The sequence below is a fragment of the Athene noctua genome, chromosome 2, assembly GCF_965140245.1.
Source record: "Athene noctua chromosome 2, bAthNoc1.hap1.1, whole genome shotgun sequence".
NCBI lineage: Eukaryota > Metazoa > Chordata > Aves > Strigiformes > Strigidae > Athene > Athene noctua.
This window is the reverse complement of record NC_134038.1, coordinates 29976541-29994784: the sequence shown is the minus strand read 5'-3', so window position 1 is coordinate 29994784 and position 18244 is coordinate 29976541. Positions and strand designations below refer to the sequence as shown.

At 39.6% G+C, this 18244-nt stretch overlaps 2 protein-coding genes across 2 annotated transcripts in view; one reads left to right on the top strand and one right to left on the bottom strand.

Annotated features, from left to right (window-relative positions):
• Window positions 1-1085: 1085 nt before the first annotated feature.
• On the bottom strand, window positions 1086-15389 carry RMDN1 (regulator of microtubule dynamics 1). Its single transcript, XM_074898767.1, has 10 exons — window positions 15246-15389; window positions 14670-14781; window positions 11920-12007; window positions 9952-10111; window positions 9213-9302; window positions 8519-8574; window positions 6346-6433; window positions 4715-4745; window positions 3309-3442; window positions 1086-1273 (listed from the first exon to the last, which is right to left on the bottom strand). Exons 1-10 carry the CDS (start codon window positions 15387-15389, stop codon window positions 1235-1237), a joined length of 942 nt encoding a protein of 313 aa, XP_074754868.1. The 3' UTR covers window positions 1086-1234.
• Window positions 15390-15622: 233 nt separating this feature from the next.
• CPNE3 (copine 3) overlaps window positions 15623-18244 on the top strand; it is a 32025-nt gene continuing 29403 nt past the window's right edge. The window contains exons 1-2 of the mRNA XM_074898765.1: window positions 15623-15729; window positions 16245-16351. The gene's annotated coding sequence lies outside the window, so the exon portion shown is untranslated. The remainder of the gene's footprint in view (window positions 15730-16244; window positions 16352-18244) is intronic.

Genomic DNA, 18244 nt, shown 5'->3' with positions numbered 1-18244 from the left:
TGGAGAAAAACATCTCTTAACTAGTTTTGTGATCTGAGGCTAGAATTAAAGCTCTAGCTCGTCCCTCACATGTGGGTTTTCACTACTGCCTTGGCACAGGCTTGGTTTGGTTTGTTAGTCTAAGCAATTTATTCCCTTCTTCATCTTCCACCTATAGATTTCAATATCCTTTTCTGTTAAAGGAAACACTAGGTATTTATAGTCAATTTGTTCTAGTGTTAGATTTTCCACTGGCAATACCATGCATATTTGATTGCCTACCATTTTTTCATTATTTGGCCTTCTTTTTCTGTTGCATAATCAGAATATGTTGTTTGGAAAATCTGTAAATATTTTCTATGCTGGCTATCTAACATTGGTTATATATTTTTCTGGTTAAAGTTCCTGCTAAATTAGTAGTAAGAATGAGAAGAAAGTTTTACTTTAGTTCTACAAACAGAAGTCTAGGTGCTTCCAAACTGTAGTTCCAAATACTGGGAGTATGCATTCCTCCTGTCATCACTGTCTAGGGGAGGAAGTGCATATGTCCAGCAAACATTGTGCAGCCACTAAATCCTCAGAATTCACAGCCTCTCACTGTGCAAACAAGTATTCGTATTTCACAGAAAGCTGCTCACTGCATATGCTGGTATCACCCATAAAAGCATTTTTGTAGGTGTTCCCTATTTCCGGGTTGTTTTTTTTAAACCACAGCACTTTTTGCTAAGTCGAACACTAGCATTGAAGTGTACTGGAGTTAAGATTGTTTGTGCAGCCTTAATAAGAAATCTGTGGGAGCGTCTAACACAGTAACATACATTACTCTTGAAGGCTGTTGAACCCCACAGGAGAATACTCTAGAGAAAACTGCATGTTTAAAATTGTCATGGCCCTGTACCTCCTTTCCTTAAATTTCTGCTAGTCCTGTTTCTTATTATTCCCCATATGTAACTTGTAGCTGAAGGTGTAAAAAACATAATTAAAGACCTGCACATAAAAATAGCCCTGTCCCTGCCTTTCCCCTCCAATATATACACCCTGCTTCTCCATGAAGCCCTTGATTTACATGGGAATAAACAGACACAATCAAATAATGGAACAGATCATCTAGTTGACAGTTTAATTGAAATGAGAGGAAGATAGCAGAATTAGGCTATACTTGTATTAACAGCTCCAATAAATGAAGTAGGATTTGGGGTCTTCTTCCTATGCTGCTCAAACCTGAGGCACTGAATTCCCATTATCTTGTTTCCTGTTATATAGAATTAAGCAACTCCAAAGCTTCTTTCTGTACCTGAAAGAAATAAATATATTCATAACAAAACAGTGCCAGATAGTTATAAGCTCTTCTAGCAGAACTTACCCTGCAAGCACCCAAACGTTTCACCACAGTTGTCTTAAATTCAGAACCCTCCTAAGACTAGTTATTTTATGCTGTAGTTCAAGATGCTCAACACTTGAAACATGAATGGGAATAAAACCACTTAAGCCAGTGACTTCAGTGTAACTCTTACTAGATGTAGTAAGTTTTTTTTGTGTTGAATACAGATGATTAACTCTTGGTTTGCTGTACTCCAGTAGTAGCATGTAGTCAGTTGTCCAATATCTGACCATAAGCAACTAACCTTGGGTTTTCAAAGCTCCAGGCAGTGACTAAGGAAGTGTGAGAAGACTGTTTTTGAGACTCCCTTTGCCTACAGATTCTGGATAAGGTCTAATAAAATTTGAATATGACCTAATATCTATATTAAAAACAAAAGAAAAACCCAACAAACTTCTGGTCTTGACAGAGCAAGCAGTGCAGGCAAATAAGCCAGATATTGCTGATACTTAGAGGTAACATGTTCAGAAAATCTATTTATGCCTACACCTCTGTCAAATTCAGAGACAAGAATTCCAATTTCTTTGCACAGGCCAGTTTCCTTCTTACTGGACTACCAAGTCTAGTTCCTAATGAACTTTGTGTTTTACACACTCACCCAGAGACTGGAGATAATACCACCTCTCTGGGTTCAGCAGCTCTGCACCCTCTAGGGGGTGGGGAAATAGATGTTTGTACCAGGAGGCCAACCACAGCTGGAGCAGATAAGCAGTTTAACAACCTGGCTACTGCACAGAAATCACTACTGACTCATTTTGCATGGTTCCTAAATGCAAGATTCTGTGATCACTAGTTTCACATGTGTGTCCAGCTACTAATGGTCAGAACCAACTAATTTCATACATACCTGAGACCACTACTCCTTTAGGCTATTTAATTCCTATAGACTTTGCAAAGCAGTGGAGGAACGGAACCTATACTCCTGTTTCTACTGAAATATATACTGAAGGAGCTCACTTTTGGGAGAAGCAGTTCAGGCCTTACTAGAGAATCTATAGAAGGAAATCTCAGTAGTGTTTCTTCTGAAGTGTGAAGTGCAAAATCCTACCAACCTGTTTCTTACAATTAGGACATTCAGAATGTCACAACCCATTTGGATATTTTCTGTAACAGTTAAAGCATTTTCACTGCAACTTAATGCTAAATGAATTAGAAGCCAATCAACCAGAAGAAAAATCAACTGGAAATCAAGCTTTGTTAGTCCTGGTGCTAACAGGATTGTTTATGAAAGATAACTGCAATTGAATGCAGTTTTAGGTCTGAACAATTCTAATGAATTACCCGTCCCAGAAGTGCTCTGTATGTGTATAGGTAGGAAGCAAATGCCTACCCATCCAAACCAGGATCCTTCTGAGCAGTTCAGAAGGGTAATTAAATGCCACATGTCACCTAGGATTGGAGATCTGCTGTCAAAGCAGCAGATCCATTTGCTGCTTCCATTTGTCTCAATTCAGATTGTCTGAATCTCTCCCTAGGGGCCTGGAAAAGTACTGCAATGTTAAGTTTTATGGATATAGCAAGTTTTTGATACATCCATGCTTTTTGATTCCTCCATGAACATGTGGTTTTTAGCTCTTCCAAAATATGATTTCTACCTTTCCAGTTTTAGGCATATGAAAAGCTAATCTCTGCTTACATAGAGGTAGGTTCGCTCAGATGCCTGCCTTAACAACACAGTTAAGAGTGGATTGCTGTTAGCACTACAAAAACATCATGAAGAAAGAAAAACAGTTCTTTATTATAAACAGAGTATTTCCAACCATTGTGTTCAGAGGCAGTTACCAACATACTAGAATTTTCTGGTGTCTGCATGTGATCCCTGATTATAGGTGCTGAACTACATCTTACTCTGAATTTACCTTAGAAGACATTCTACTGCCATGACGATAACTTGGTCACACGTTGGTCACAATATAGGATTGTACTATTACACTTCTTAACTTCCTACCTGTTTGTCCTCTTCTGTATGTGCAGGATACTCCTTTGCTTTGCTTAACCACAGAAGAGCCATCTTTTTATTGTTTAACTTCAAGTACGTCTTCCCCAAAAAGAGCAAATTTTTGCTGTAGAAATTTGGGTCAGCTGTATAGAGACAGGAGAAAAGCTTTAAATGAGAACAAGCAGTATAGTATCAAAACCATGATAGAGTTTCACTCCTTTAAATACTTATTTTGGAAAAGATGAATGTATTTCGGTTTTTGATCAGAATGAAGCCAACGTAAAACATTTACCTGCTAGATTTTGGTCTCATATATAGTTATATTAGCTAGCAGCTTGTTAGTTAATATACTCAATGAAACTAGATTTCTCAGAAGGAGCAAAGCAGTGAGCTTAATGCATAACTGCTTTGCACGTTCTGTGTTCTTCTGGAGAGAAGGTGCAGAAGGTGCAACAGGCAGTGCAGTCAGCTTAGCAAGTATAGCAAGGAAATAAAGGGCACATTTCCTAGTTTCAGGCCACGCACATACAGGTATTAGTTTAGCTTTTGCTGCACAGGAAGAAAACATGAAACCATTTGTACCCACATTTAACTTTTTTTAAGGAGAGATTTATTTTATAACGCATGCTTTGGCTCTCATTTTTAAAGACTTGTCTTGCCTACTGTTCATACTTATAGCACAGGCTTTCTCTTGCTGCTGGATCTAAGGTCAGGATTCAAAACATGGAGGGTTTCAGAGGCAAATTCTGAGATTAAGTCCACCGCTCCAGTTCACAACTGCATTACTTGACACCAAGGGAAAGATCCACAATGAAATTTTACCTTCACTGATGTAACTGTACACATTTTTCATAAAACACTATCTTCCCTTGTCTTCCTTTATCTTTCAGCTAGTCAAGTTTTCCTTATGGCTTCACTCTTGAGAAATAACAGGTCCATATTTTCTTTTACATGTGGACAGTTTTACTGCCAGTTAGACTGGCACTATCCAAATAGCTTCTTAAATAGTAAAAAAAGTATGCTTTCTCTGCTGTTCTACTTAGAATACAGAGGACTTCTGAACTTTAAGAAAATTTAGCAAAATTAAAAATCCTTTTTGCTTGCTCTTCCCTCTGCATTCCAGTTGAATGCCTTGGGGAAGAGTACTTTGTTACTAATGAAGGTACAAATTGCAGTTTAATACTGAAAAAAACCCTCATGGTACATTTGTAAGCTATGATAGGAAGCGTGTCACATACTTTGAGTATCGCTGATGAAATATTCCAGTGTAACAGTCTAGTTACTGACTAGCACAACAGGCTGATATGTTTATCAGCAGATCATACGCTATTAAGATAATACCAAAAGCAAAAGGTTTATTTCAAGTCAGCATTCATAAAAGATACTACTCTATCCAAAAAAGCCAAATGGATTACCTTCCTCTGCCATGTGGAAGTAATGAAGAGCCTGCAAAAGACAAGGTTGTCTTCTTTAAAATGGAGAATAAACTGAGCAGCAAACTAAAGCCTTACATGCATGTTTCACATAGCTGAAGGACTTCCTGGCCATGATCTTGCTTTTATTAATTCAGCATGCTGCCGATGGTTCTCATTCAGTGTACAATCAGATTTGACATCTCAACAGAACTAGTACTTATCCAGCTACTCTCCTGCCACTTCCACTAAGTACAGTACCTCCTATTTGTCCCTAGCAAACTGGATTGTGTTTTTCCAGTCTTGTCAAGATCATTTTGAATTTTATTTCTACCATCCAGCATATCAGCAGTTTCCCCCAGCCAGTTTGCATGTGTAAATTTAATAGATGAATCAAATCTTATGATTCAGGTCATTAATGTTGACAAATACTTCAGGGAAAACCAATTCCTACAGACCACCAGTTAGTACCCTCTTACATGAGAATGAACTTTTATGAAAACGACACACATTTTCTAACTAGTTCCTGATCCTGCACATCAGAAATTTCAGTCCATTCCTACCACTTCCTGGTATTACCAGCTGGAAAGAAAATACTGTCAGAGAACTTCAAGTGTGGACATACCTACAAAGCACATTTTGTACTGAAACTGCAGAAGTCTGACCAGTATGGCTCAACTACAGGTTCTGCAACAACTTTGCTTCTTCAGCCACCTTAAGTGCTACAGAACTTGATGCTGGGACTGGGATGATTCTGCAGTATTTGAAATCCTGGCTGACACTTTGTATTCTTGTGAGAGTGTTTTTCAGCAAAACTTACAAGCTTGACATTCCATTAAAAAGTTTTATTTCTTTATAATCAGAAATGAAATTGCAGCCTTCTACAACTATTTTCTAGTGCTTCCTGCCCCCCCCTGCCAGCCCTGAAAAGAAGGAAAGATAGTGGGCCAGTTATTGGTTGATCTAAACAAAGACTGTAACACCTGAAGCAAACCCTCCTATTACCAGCTGATCAAGTTTCTATATATGTACAAGTATTTAAAAAGATGCATCCTGTGTTAGACATCCTAGAAGAACTACATCTGGGCAGTATGGTTTAGGGTGTATGACAGCAGGAATTTTCATAGCAAAGATGAACAAAAATACTTTGAGTTGCATAATACCACACCATATGTAGCCAGGGGATGAGAAGGTATTTGTTCATGGTAAATAACAAAGCACGCAGTTGCTTTTTGCATTTTTCATAAAGGGAAAAATTCTAATAGTTCTGTCAAGTAAGAACATGGTCTAACATATAGATTGTCAGCACTGGAACTACTACAGACAGTTATCTGCATTAGAATCTAATAGTAAATACAAACTAAGTTACATACAACTTTTTGTTTTCTGCTGCATAAACTACATGAAATAATTTTCACTATTCTGTGTGCGCTACAGCTGAAAAAAACTAAAGATTTTTATGTTTTTAAGTGTCCCTCACTCTCCTGTTATATTCTCATTTTATTACAGTTGGAAACTTGCAAGTCTGTGCTTATTCCATAAGCAGAGGTCAGCTTTTTCAGGAAAATTAGTACAAGTATAATTAACAGCCTTGCGGGGGCAATAATAACCTGCAAAACATTTTCACATTGTACCTCTTGAAATGTAGATGTTGGTGGTGTGGCAAATAGCGTTGCAGCTATTTTTCTTTGGTACCACGGCATTTCAGCAAAGGAGTAACACCTGGAGCAAAAGGGAACATTTATATATACCTTTCACATTTTTCTCTTGCTTTCATGTAACATTCTTGTATCTTGGACTTGATAATTGTTTCTGTCACAACAACTCCAGCCACACTGTAAGTTCTATAATGAAGTTCTTACAACTGCACAACAAAATAGCAAGATGTCTGAAGTTGCTGCATAGCTCTGCTAAAGAAGTTCTGGTGTGTCTTTTACTGGGAACTATTACATTAGACAAAACTGGAGACAGTTATTAACCATGGAACAGCTTTTGAGCTTGAATGATTTTTACAATTTATGTGTATTTGATATTGTTCTAATATATTTGCAAAAAGGGCAGAACTGAGTAATGTCATTGTCTTACCTCAACACTACCTTGTTTTTCTCAATTATTAATATAAAGCAGATCTGCAGTACATTCCTGAAAGGCTGATCTACAAGAATAAAAATAAACCCAAGAATCAAACTACTGTGTTCTAGGCTAGGTCATTCTATGCTGTTTTTCCTGTCTACTAAATAACAAATAATTAGTCACCTACCTTAGAGATGCTGGAAGAATTAAACATTTGTTAAGTATTTCAAATACGTAGAACATTCCAGGTGTAAATGTAAAATAATGCTGTGCACTTTATTACCCTCCCACAATGAGTATAAAAATATTATTCACTGTGTAAAATAGAGCACTCTAGAGGAGGTGAAAAATTAATAAATGCAAATATGAAAGTGAACAGAGGAGAGTGAGGCAAAGCATGGAATACACAGTCTGAGTTCAAATTTTGCCATTAGATGTGCCTTATCAGAAGTGCCAATAAAAGAGGTTCAATCCCGGATAGACTAGAAAGAGAAAGGAGAAAAATACTCAAGAACTGGCTGATAGCCAATTCCAGTTTCAGATGAAGATGCTCTTGGTTTCAGTAATGAGTGTATTTAAATATACAATATGGGGATACTTGTATGCCAAAAGAAATAATAATCTCACATTTCTGATCATTCTTTCTAACTTTCCTTAGAAACGTCTTACTTTCCAGAACAAGCTTCCTATCTTAAAACTGACCTTGAGGCTCATTCAGTTGGTAGCATATGCTTCTGTTTATAAATCTGGACTATTGCAATTGTTAGGTCATGTGGGAATGAGTGGTGGATGCTGAAAAAACAAAGTAAGTTTGTAAACTAATAAAAAACTCTGGAGCAGTAGACTGTAGTTTACTCTGATACTCAAGGGTCCAGAAAAAAAAAAAAAAAACACAAAGAAGGTGGCTGTGGGTTTCAGTAATTTTTTTTTTTAAAGCTACAAATACATTGGCTTTATTTATTTTCAATCGATCTCACAGCAGAGATTTCCTGTAAAACAATGTAGCAGCTTTGGTTTCTTTCAGACAAATAACCAAAAATGCTGTCTGGAATCTCTCACTAACACATAAAAGGTAACACTTTCAACCACACTGCTTCCACAGAATGCTCTGGTTAGTATGGGAAGTTGTCTTTCCAGTCCCTTCGCCTGCTATGTAATAGTAATTCTTTGTACCAGTTTCGCTGAGCAGCAAATTCAATTTCAGAGATTTTTGTGAACGTATATGCATTTCTAAGCTGCCTTTACTTAAATGTAGTTTTTAAAATACAGTGTCATGACAGATAACAGAAGTATTTTCAGAACACATCTCACTTTTGATAGCTTTTCACTATACACAGATTGTATTAAGTTGCAGCCATCGCTGAAATTCAGCCTAAATTCAGTGTTGAGTTTTGTCTCCATTCACACCAGTAGAACAAAATGAGTACTACTCACAATCTCCGATGTCTGCTATGGAAACACACATCTGCAAAATGAGTTCTTAATAGTTCCATACAGTAAAATAAATAAATTGAACAAACAATTACTTTTCATCTTTTTGAACTGCATAACAAATAACAGCCAGACTTTTTCAAGGCATGACATCCTATACCCTTTCAACTGGTTTTCATGTTTGCATCAACTAATTACAAGCCACTGAATTATTCCAAGCATTTCTGCAATTTGTGTAAGACATAATATATTCTGGCATTTTTCTTTGCCACATGCTAACTTTTGTTTGAAAATACACCTTACCAAATGCCTATAAGATGAATTGTTGTAGCATCTTTTGGATTCAGTTCAATGGCTCTCTAGTGAGGGGGAAAAAACAACACAAGATGTAAACAGTTCTGCCACATTTGGATTAAAATACATTTTAAAAAGTAGACTTGTTATCCTACTGTTAAACCAGATTAACAGTGTGTAGAATTTCAAGGCAATACAGTATTTATTCAGTGCACAACTAAATAGGCTCAAAAAACTGAAGATACTGACATATTTCTAAGCACTTCTGTTTAGTAGGTCATTAAGAATTTCACATGAGACTTGGTGCGTTCAGATTTTGATATAACTTCCGGTGATATAAATTTAGTAGTCCTTTATCTTTTCCAGTATTTGTCCTTTACTGCTACACAACCCAGTTAAAAGGATGGCCACACATCCATTTCTCAACAGCACATTCTCAACAGTTACACTTTGTCTAGTCCTAAGAGGTGTCAAAAGCACTTCAGCTACTTCAAGACTCCCTTACGTAGGGACGTAGTTTACTGCAGGAGATAATTTGTACTCCTTGTTGCTGGGCATTCAAGACTATCACAATAACCCAAAGTGTCACCAGGAGATTTGAACAGAAGTACATTTGCAAATTTTTGCCAAAAACCAGTTCACAACTGTCACAGCACCTACATACTGGATGCATTAATGCTGTCATGTGCAAAAAACTGTTTACCTGGAAGTGCTCTTTGATAACAATGGCATTTCCAATTTTAGTCTTAATTCCTTCAAAATCTCCAACATCACTGAGGCAAATTGCATACCACTGTAATTCAAAGAACAAAAATAAAACATTTAATAGAGCATATAGCTATTAATAGGAAATTTAAAAGAACATAAAATACCAGAACAGCTGCCACCACCCCTAACGGCAACAAGCAAAAAGTATTTGCTATGAACAGCTCAGGCAGCATCAGAGCAACCTGCTGGTCTGCTTGCATAAGGGAATCCATGTCCCCTTCTTATCCAAGATGCCAACACAATTGACTATACTGTTACCTCTCTGTGAGAAAAGCACCATAAAAAAAGAGAGCAGGAGGCCAGAGCCTGAACTATTTCCAGTGAAACTCTATGGAGCTACTATTGTGCACAAACCACATGCTGCATGTGGGGCATGTACAACATTTTTAAGGCTACATCAGAAGAGGATGAACTGCTAACACCAGCTGTCATCAACCTGATCAGTCACCTCTTTCTATGGACCTGCACACATTTAACCAGTTCCTGTTCCCATTTAGCTGCAAAAGTCTAAACTCCGATCTTCCAGAAAAGTTAGGGAGAATTAGAAATCTCACTCATTCTCAAATGAAATGTTAAATTATGCTGAAGCTTGCTGAAACCGCACAATGACATTCATTCTGGTTTCTACTGACAGAAAGCAAAGAACAAGATTTCAGTTATTTTGCTTGGCTCACCTTGTGCGCTGCAAAATTTGATTCATTTTTTTCAAGTGCCTTTTTTGCATACTCAAGGGCTTCATACGCCAGTTGTCTTTTCTCCTCTGCAGAAGTACTACTAAGCTGAGCTAGATCTCGCGACGCTCGCGCCAGCCGCCATAACAACTCTGCGTCATCACTAGTTATGAACAGAAACACTAACATTTCAAAGCAATAATGGAAACAAAGCAAGCAAAGGTCTTAAACCAGTCTTTCAATATGGATCTCAAGTAGGTGATAAGACAACAGTGCATCATCTATCATTCTATGCTATATACAACCCCAAGGTAACCAACAACAAATGAAAGCTCTCCATTACCAACTGCCTGGTGATACCTTCGTTAGGCCCTTCTGGTCTGTGAAACAAACAATCTGTAGGAAAGGGCTTTGTTTTCTTAAAAAAGATGCATATTTAAAACAACCCAACAGTACCACTGAAACACCAGAAGGAAAACAAAGGCTACTTTGTTCTTAGCTGGATGCTATTTTTTCCAGCATTCCACTGATTTAATATTAATGTTTACTGGGAATATTTAAAATATTATGCATGATTTTCCCTACAGTTGTACCTAAATAATTAAATTCTTCCTAGAACAGTGAAAAAAACCCCATAGATTAGCTATACCATCACCCCATGAAGATGTACATATTTATTTATATCACTGTATCAAATGGTGTATGGTAAGTTATAACCAAAGATAAGGGATTTTAAGCTTTATTATTTTGTTAATCTATTGTTTTAAAACACTGCTTGCACTTTACTATACTTCTAGCTAACTATCTTTTTAATTTTGGCTCACTGTTTTAATAGAGACTATAATATTAAATTTAAGTTTAGAAAGTCTTTTGTAGGTTCTAGCTATAAAACATCCATGTCCTGCTCTGCACCCCACCCCCCACCCCCAACAGGAATACTGAAGTCAATACTACTAGAAACCAAAAATATTAAAAAACATACACAAGTTACTGCTGAACTCAGAGTATTAATAAAAGCCAGTTTTCTTAGCTGGAGTAAAACTGAGCCACTGCTCACAGCACAGAAGTACTGATCTAATTAACACAGTAACACAGACTAGCAGACTCATTTTTCAGGTAAATCACAAAAATGTTAAGTGCTACTACTGGAATCATTACTCCTCACAGAAAAATTAATATCATTACACACTTGGTAGCAAGCTTACGCGTTGCTTATTACATGGTGTCCCTTACAGGCTAGGACCTTCATTTAACTTCCCAGGCTTTGTACTTGTGCCCCTAGCAAGAACAAAAACCAAAAAAACAACGGAAGAAAAAAACCCAAACAAACAAAAAAAAAGAACTGGAAACAACTGAATAGTTGATTTCCTCCCTAAGTGTCCTAGGAGTGAGATGCCTTGCCTCCTCCAAAGGAATGGACTCTTCAGTCTGCAATGCATTTTCTGCTTTTTCCTTAAACAGCTTGTCCCAGTTCGCTTATCAATAATGCTTTGTGCAGTTAAGACAGAACTACATGTGTAAGGAGCTTTTTTTGTTCAGACTCAAATCCTAACGTGAAACAAATGAAAACAGAAAGAACAGCTGGTCAGCAATGAAAAAGAAATGAAACAGTGACTCAAAAATTGTCAGTACCTGAATTCTAGGGTACTTTGATCATTTAGTAACATATAGACACATTATGAATTTTTGCATTATATTTTAAAGGATTATTAGAGTAACAAAACGGACAAGCAAAAACCCCTTCTTTGCAGGACTGGAAAACCTGACTGTTAACTGTCACCTTAAACAGCTACCAGTCCTTTCTTCATTCATTCTTTCATTAGGAGGAAAAAGATCAAGAGTCTTTCTTACCTGCTTACATAAGGGTGAAAGCAAGGTCCCTCCAGCATACCACAATGAGAATTAGTTGAAAAACTGATACAGAAGACCACAGAAAAGAAGACACGGTAATGTCTCGATGCAATCAATTACCTATTTTTATGCTGAAGCAGCTGCTGATACAGCTTTTCAGTTTCTCCACTCCCATACAGGTAGTCTGCTTGCTCTATAACTTCTTCCACTTAAGAAGGAATTAAAATTGTGGAAACAGAAGAATAAATTACATGTAATTAGGACATTATAGTATAAACAAAACATTTAGAGCAAGACAACCTAGCTGAAACAAAGAACAAACCTAGTTCCTTTCTAGGGCATCATTCCAAACAGTTTACACCCACAGTAGGATTAAATTACATTTACAATGAACAACTAGGAAGAGAAAGGATGCTGAATACATCCTTCTCATGAAACTACAGAACCGCTTTCAGCAACAGAGCTCTGGACTCTTAATGGATTTAACATTCAAAAATTCTTCTCAATGCATCAGACTAGAAGCAATTTGTTTTCCTTGTGAAAACTGTAGTAAAAGTATGAGGGGCAAGTGCAGTAGAGATCCAAGTAGTAAACCCCCTTCATTAGTATATGTACAAAATTAATCTAATAATAAAAATGAAAAAAAAAAAGTGTTTAAAATACTCTTCATTCTCAGTATGGTTCCATAGTTTTGCCAGAATATAACTGCAGATTGAGTGGGTCCCATTATCTTACTGAATAGGCCAAAATGAAACATTGCTTAAAGGTTTTCTCACTGAAGTTCTTGAGCTCTTCACAAACATGACTCCAAAAACTACAGTTCATCTACTGAAACCTCCTACGTGTTCAAGATACTAAAAGCAAAAATGATTTTGAAAATCAGAACTGGCTTTCTAGAGTATCAATTTATGAACTAAGTACCCGTTGTTCTTATGAACATCAATTCTTTTTCTAGAAAATACTTTAAAACGCAAAGAGATGGGGGAGTACAATTTCCACAACTGGCTGAATATGATAATATATAAATATTATAGTATATAGTACGTAAAACAGCATTCCAGAAATGGAAATATCAAACACCACACAATGCAGGATTCTAGCATGAAAACAGATGGAATTAGGAGGAAAAATACCCAAAGGGAACCAGGTAGATAACGCTACTGAGGTATATATGTACAGGGGAAGGACAAACTCTGAGTTTACCCTTCTGCCAATATTATGAAAAAATAACCTTTTAAGTCAAAAGCCTAGTCTAAAGACTTACAGAACTTGCAGCTATGCTTACTGTCTCTTTAGTATTACTCCTGGGTTTGTGATCAAATTTCTAAGTCAAAACATAAGCTTATAAACATGATTAAATTTTATGAAGGGGGATAGAGTTTTTTTTCTCCCCAAGTTAGTTGCTGAATATGGTAATCATTTTTCACAGGAACAGTTTTATTTATAGAGTAAAAAAAGCCCTGAAGGCTACTAAACACAAGAGCCTCATGTTCAGCTTAAAGAGATCCTAGAATATAAATCACTGAAGATCAGGAAAGCATTCTAGATAATTTTTAACTCTGCCATCTCTAAATGCCCTCTGTCAACATTTGAAAGATAACAGTCTACATGGACTTTGGATGTTAGTGTCCCAATATTAGCTTCGTGGTACATCTTCAGTATTATCTGCAGTGAACTGTTACGTTTATTTGTTGAGACTCCCTGAACACTATTAACATATCTAATGACTAAATGCTCAGAACTCAAACTTCTGAACACATTTCCCAGCTTCACATAAACTACTAGCCTTTTATTTAATAGTATTTTTCAGGTATTTATTTTATTTTCACCATATCTACTACTTGTCTTGCATAGAAAGCCCACTAACACTGCTTTTCTTGGCACTGTAAATGCCAGATTCAAGTCAGAGCACTAAAAAAGACCAGAGGCAACTAAGTAGTGTTATGCAAGTTCCTCGAGGGAAATTTTCTTATTTTTATTATTATAATTTATATTTATTTTCTTATTAAATAGCTATCTTAAATTTATTTACTGAAGCTCCTTCTATTACAGCAAATGAAACCGTTCCTTATCCGTTCAAAAGTCTACGTCTGAATTTTTATTTCTATAAACATAAACATCTAAGATGTTCCTCTCTGAGACACAGAGAAACAGGTTATCTGAACTGACTGCTATCTTATCTACACAATAAGAATACATTTCATTTAGGCTCATTCTTCACTCTGTTAGGCTTACTCTCAAAAACCCTTAATTTACCACATGACAGACAAGTTCTTAGTCTATAACAATATCACTTTTAAAAATAATGTTATTTTTCTTCCAGCAGTGAGACTATCTTTATTCAGAACTTGGAACATTTTATCACTTGTGCTATTCTTCTCCAGTAGGTAAAAGCAAGGCTTTTCTTCCCCTTTGTCAGTGTGACAAAAATACAGGCGTTTCTCAATTTTGTTTGAAATGCAATCTCAATGTTGCTCAACTAGATTAAATAGGAATCACACAGTGCTCATATCAAAAATCTGAACTAACATTTCCAGAAATTGATTAAGGTTTGGTCTGCATTCTTAACTGAACCATATCTTTCTCAATAAGTTATGTAAAGCTTCTGCAACAAGCCAGGTACCATACATTTTGTGCATGTGTTATATCCTAGACAGGATGAGCTACTAGATTCTGAAAGAATCACTTGCTGAACTGCTACAAGGCTACCCTGAACCAGTTCAAAAGCATTCTGTCATGGAAACGCACTGCATGCAGAATTAATGGAGAAAATAAAAAGCATTACACATTTTCCCTATATAACTTCGGCACTAAAAACGTTAAGTTTCACATTAGAATAACCTATGTACTTCAGAATTTTAAATTGTTACCTTTGAAGCTTGCATGAACCTCAGCAAAGCCAGAAATCAGCTTGTGAGCTTCATAAACCAAAAAGGTCCCTGTTGAAAGCACAACCCCCCTCTGAAGACTTTTTCTAAGCACCTGCATGGGATCATAAGATAATAAACACTGTCACTCCGAGTTGAAAGTTCTGCTAATCTCTAGCATGTTATGTTTCATATTTTGAACAGAGAAAAGACTTTCGAAAGTTCAAAGAACCTTCATAAAACACCAAGAGGTATTTTAAGTTTTTTCAACAGAGGGTGATGATGACTCCTTAAAATATGAACAGAGCACTAGACTGAAAAGAAACCATAAATTTGGAGCAAAGACAAGGTAAGAAGGGAAAAAAAAAAAAAAAAAAAAAAGGCAAACTCTTGTTTTTCAAACGAGCACCGAGATCCCAGTTTTTGCAAACATAACCCGGCCCTTCGCTCCGTCCCGCGATGCCGGACTCTTCCCCTGCCGGCTGGGAGGCCCCGGGGCGGCGAGCACCGCGCACACGCCCCTGACAAGCCCCTGGAAGCGGCCGCGCCCGCCACCCCCCAGAGCGGCAACCCCGCTACCTCGCTCCCGCCAGCCCCGCGGCGGGCACCGGGCCACCCCCGGCCCCAGGGGCCGCGCGTCGCGCCTCCCGCCTCCCGCCGGAGCAGCCTGCCCAGGCAGCGGGGGCTGCGGCGGAAGGGCTGCGCCAGCGTCAGCGCCGCCATCACCGCAGCCACTGCCCCCGAGCGCCGCCGCCAGCACCGCCCCCCGCTCGCGGAGGAACCGGTCCGTCTCCCGGCCCTGCCCGGGCGAGGCGGGGAAACAAGGGCAACGGCCGCCCGTTCCGCCCGTTCCGCCCGCCGCCCCGGGCGCCAGCCATTGCGCGGCCCCGCGACCCGAGCCCCGCCTCAAGCCGCGCCGCCGGCCGGGGCCTGGGGGGGAGGGAGCAGGGGAGGGGGTGTGAGGGCTCTGCGCATGCGCCCGCGGCGGCGACCCCGGGGCGGGGCGCGCCCGGTTGGCACGGGCGTGGCCGCCGGCGGCGCCAGGGGTCGGCAGCTTCCGCAGGTGAGGGGGGAGTCAGGGTTGGGGTCACGTTGGGCCGCGCCGCGCCGCGCCGCGCCGCGCCGCGCCGCGCCGTGCCGTGCCGTGCCGTGCCGCGCCGTGCCGTGCCGTGTCGTGCCGTGCCGCTGCTCGGGGCGGGACTGGGCTGGGCGCTGTCCGCGGGCGAGGCAGAGGGATCGGCGGGGCCCTGTCGCCTGTCCCTGCCTCTGGGTTGCGTCTCCCGCCTGGGCGGCCGCGCAGGCTTTGCGTCGGCCCGTTTGCCGCGGGGTTTGTCCCCCTCCCGCCCGGGGAGAGGGAGTTGATGCCTTCCGCGCGTCGCCCCTCGGCCGCTTCCCCCTCCGGCGGCTGAGGGCTGCCGCCTCGTACCGCCGAGAGGCGCGTGGGGCTGGGGCAGGCGGGGCAGGGCTGGCGGGCAGGGCACGGCAGGGCAGGGCCTGGGCTGGGGCTGGAGCTGCCGGCGGTGGTTGGCGCCGCGGGTGGCAGCTGTCCCAACAGCCTCTTGCGAAACATCCCCTCAGGTGGCTGCCCGCTTCCTGCGCCGGGACACAGGCACCTCTTTGCGGGGCACCGGACACAAACGTCTGCGGAGCTCGAGGAATCGGCCGTCTGGTTCGCCGTCCCTCAGGTAGCGAAACTCCGTGAAGTTAAAGCTGCACGCCAGGACTTTGAAGTCCCGGGTGCCGGTCTCTGTCGTGATGTAACACTACTCCGGAAAACGCCCTCACGCTTGAGAAAGGAGACTGTCAGAAGTCATTATCGTTCCTAAAAAATACATGTTCTTCTTCCTGAACTGCTGCAGTTCGAGTGGGTTGTTGATTTTTCTTTCTTCATTGCAGTTGCATGATATGTGTAAGACAAACCTTAGCTGGCATGCATGTTGTCATAATTTACTCTTATGCTAGGGAAAAGTTAAATTATGAAAGCCCTTTATGTTTGCTTCCATACTCGTATCTTCAAGTGCATTAAGTATCCTCAAGGTAGTATGCATCACCCTACCTCCAAAACTTATATTTGTTTTTTGTCCCTGAATATTAAAGGTATTTCTGTGGTACTACAAACAGTTTATTTAGTAAAAATAGTTAGACTCAAACTTTATCGGAGATTTTTTTTTACTTGAAGTTTTAAATTTTAATTTTATAAATGTTTAATCACAGACGTAAGACGTTTCACAGGACAAGCAGAACACCAACAGGCATTAGAAGAAAAGATAAGTAAGAAAGATGTGTAGAGGAGCAAGGAGAACCAGACAAGGTCTTTTGGGTTTTCTGTTACATTGTTAAGGAGGATGCAGTGTTTTTTCCAACAAATATGTTTGTGTTAAATATCTTGAAATTAATCTGTACAAATCCTTTATATGTGACTTAATTTTAGTTCAGCTGTTGAAAGCAGCAGTCCATTTCTGATAAGTTGAATAACTAAGCCATTATTAAAGGTCATCTACCAGAATTCCAGGGTAGCAGTGCTTTAGCACAGTGTTTTACAGCCTTGTATTATGCCCAAGGCGTTAACATTTCTCCATAATTTAAGGCTAGAGGGAAGTCATTGTAGCTGCTTTTTACAAACAGCACCAAAGATCCTTCATTTAGGGGTAATAAAACTAAAAGCTCAGCTCCACAGGTAGGTTAATGTTATTACCTGGGGTGGAGTCTAATTTTTTTTCCTCCTGCATTCTGATTTAGAATCAGATGCTGTCATGACTGTGGTTTCCTTTAGGAAATACCTTTAGGGACAAAGTTAATTCATAAGATATGTTTTTTCCTTTCTTACTAATTCTGTTTATTTTTCAGTGAAAGTGGGGGTGCTCTTCCAACATAAATAGTACATGATTGAGTTAGTATTTGTAGGTGTTAGTTCCTGTTAAACCAACAAAGTTACTTCTATTCTTGCATCAATTAGGCTAAGATTAGTAATGGCCCTTCTAGCATCGCATTGTGGTGTGGCTGGTGGAAACAAGTAGATAGGAAGTAGAATTATGGTGCTCTTTACTGCTTTATGTTTAATTTCTTCAGTTTGTCTTTAATATTGCTTTAGATGAGATGCTGTTGCTTAGGCATTTAAAAATGGCATTATTAAGCATTTGAAGGGTTTCTGATGTAGGAGTTTTGGGGCTGGATTGCTGGGTCTGAGCTTCCATTTAAGAAATAGTCTTAATGATTTGCATCACTTGCTTTATACTTTCTTCTGTGGTCGAAAGAAGACTGTATCATGTAGGTCCTTCCTACCTGTAGCTGGATCAAGTGCACGTGTTCACTCAGTGTTTTATCCAAAGTACAATTAGGAGCCAGCTGAATTAGTTCTAGTGGTGGCAATTTGCTTCTGGGGCTTCTCACATCCAGGAGGGTTATTACAAAGCCCTCAAGGTGGGTGATTAGCACATGTTCAATAATCTGATGGTTCTAGGATGTAGCATGATTGCTGCGTGCCTGTGTTCAGAGCCACTGCCTGTGTATATGCACAGAATGTATGATGCTGCCCAGAGACGGTGAATGCAGAGTCCAAGTAAGCTGCAGTGATAGAG

Excerpts from the sequence above, each read along its gene's own strand:
- RMDN1 (XM_074898767.1), bottom strand. The coding sequence starts at position 15,389 with ATGGCGGCGCTGACGCTGGCGCAGCCCTTCCGCCGCAGCCCCCGCTGC. Across the intron at positions 14,782-15,245 it reads GCGGGGCTGGCGGGAGCGAG|GTGCTTAGAAAAAGTCTTCA; the intron begins GTAGCGGGGTTG and ends GATCCCATGCAG. Across the intron at positions 12,008-14,669 it reads GGTTCATGCAAGCTTCAAAG|TGGAAGAAGTTATAGAGCAA; the intron begins GTAACAATTTAA and ends TTCCTTCTTAAG.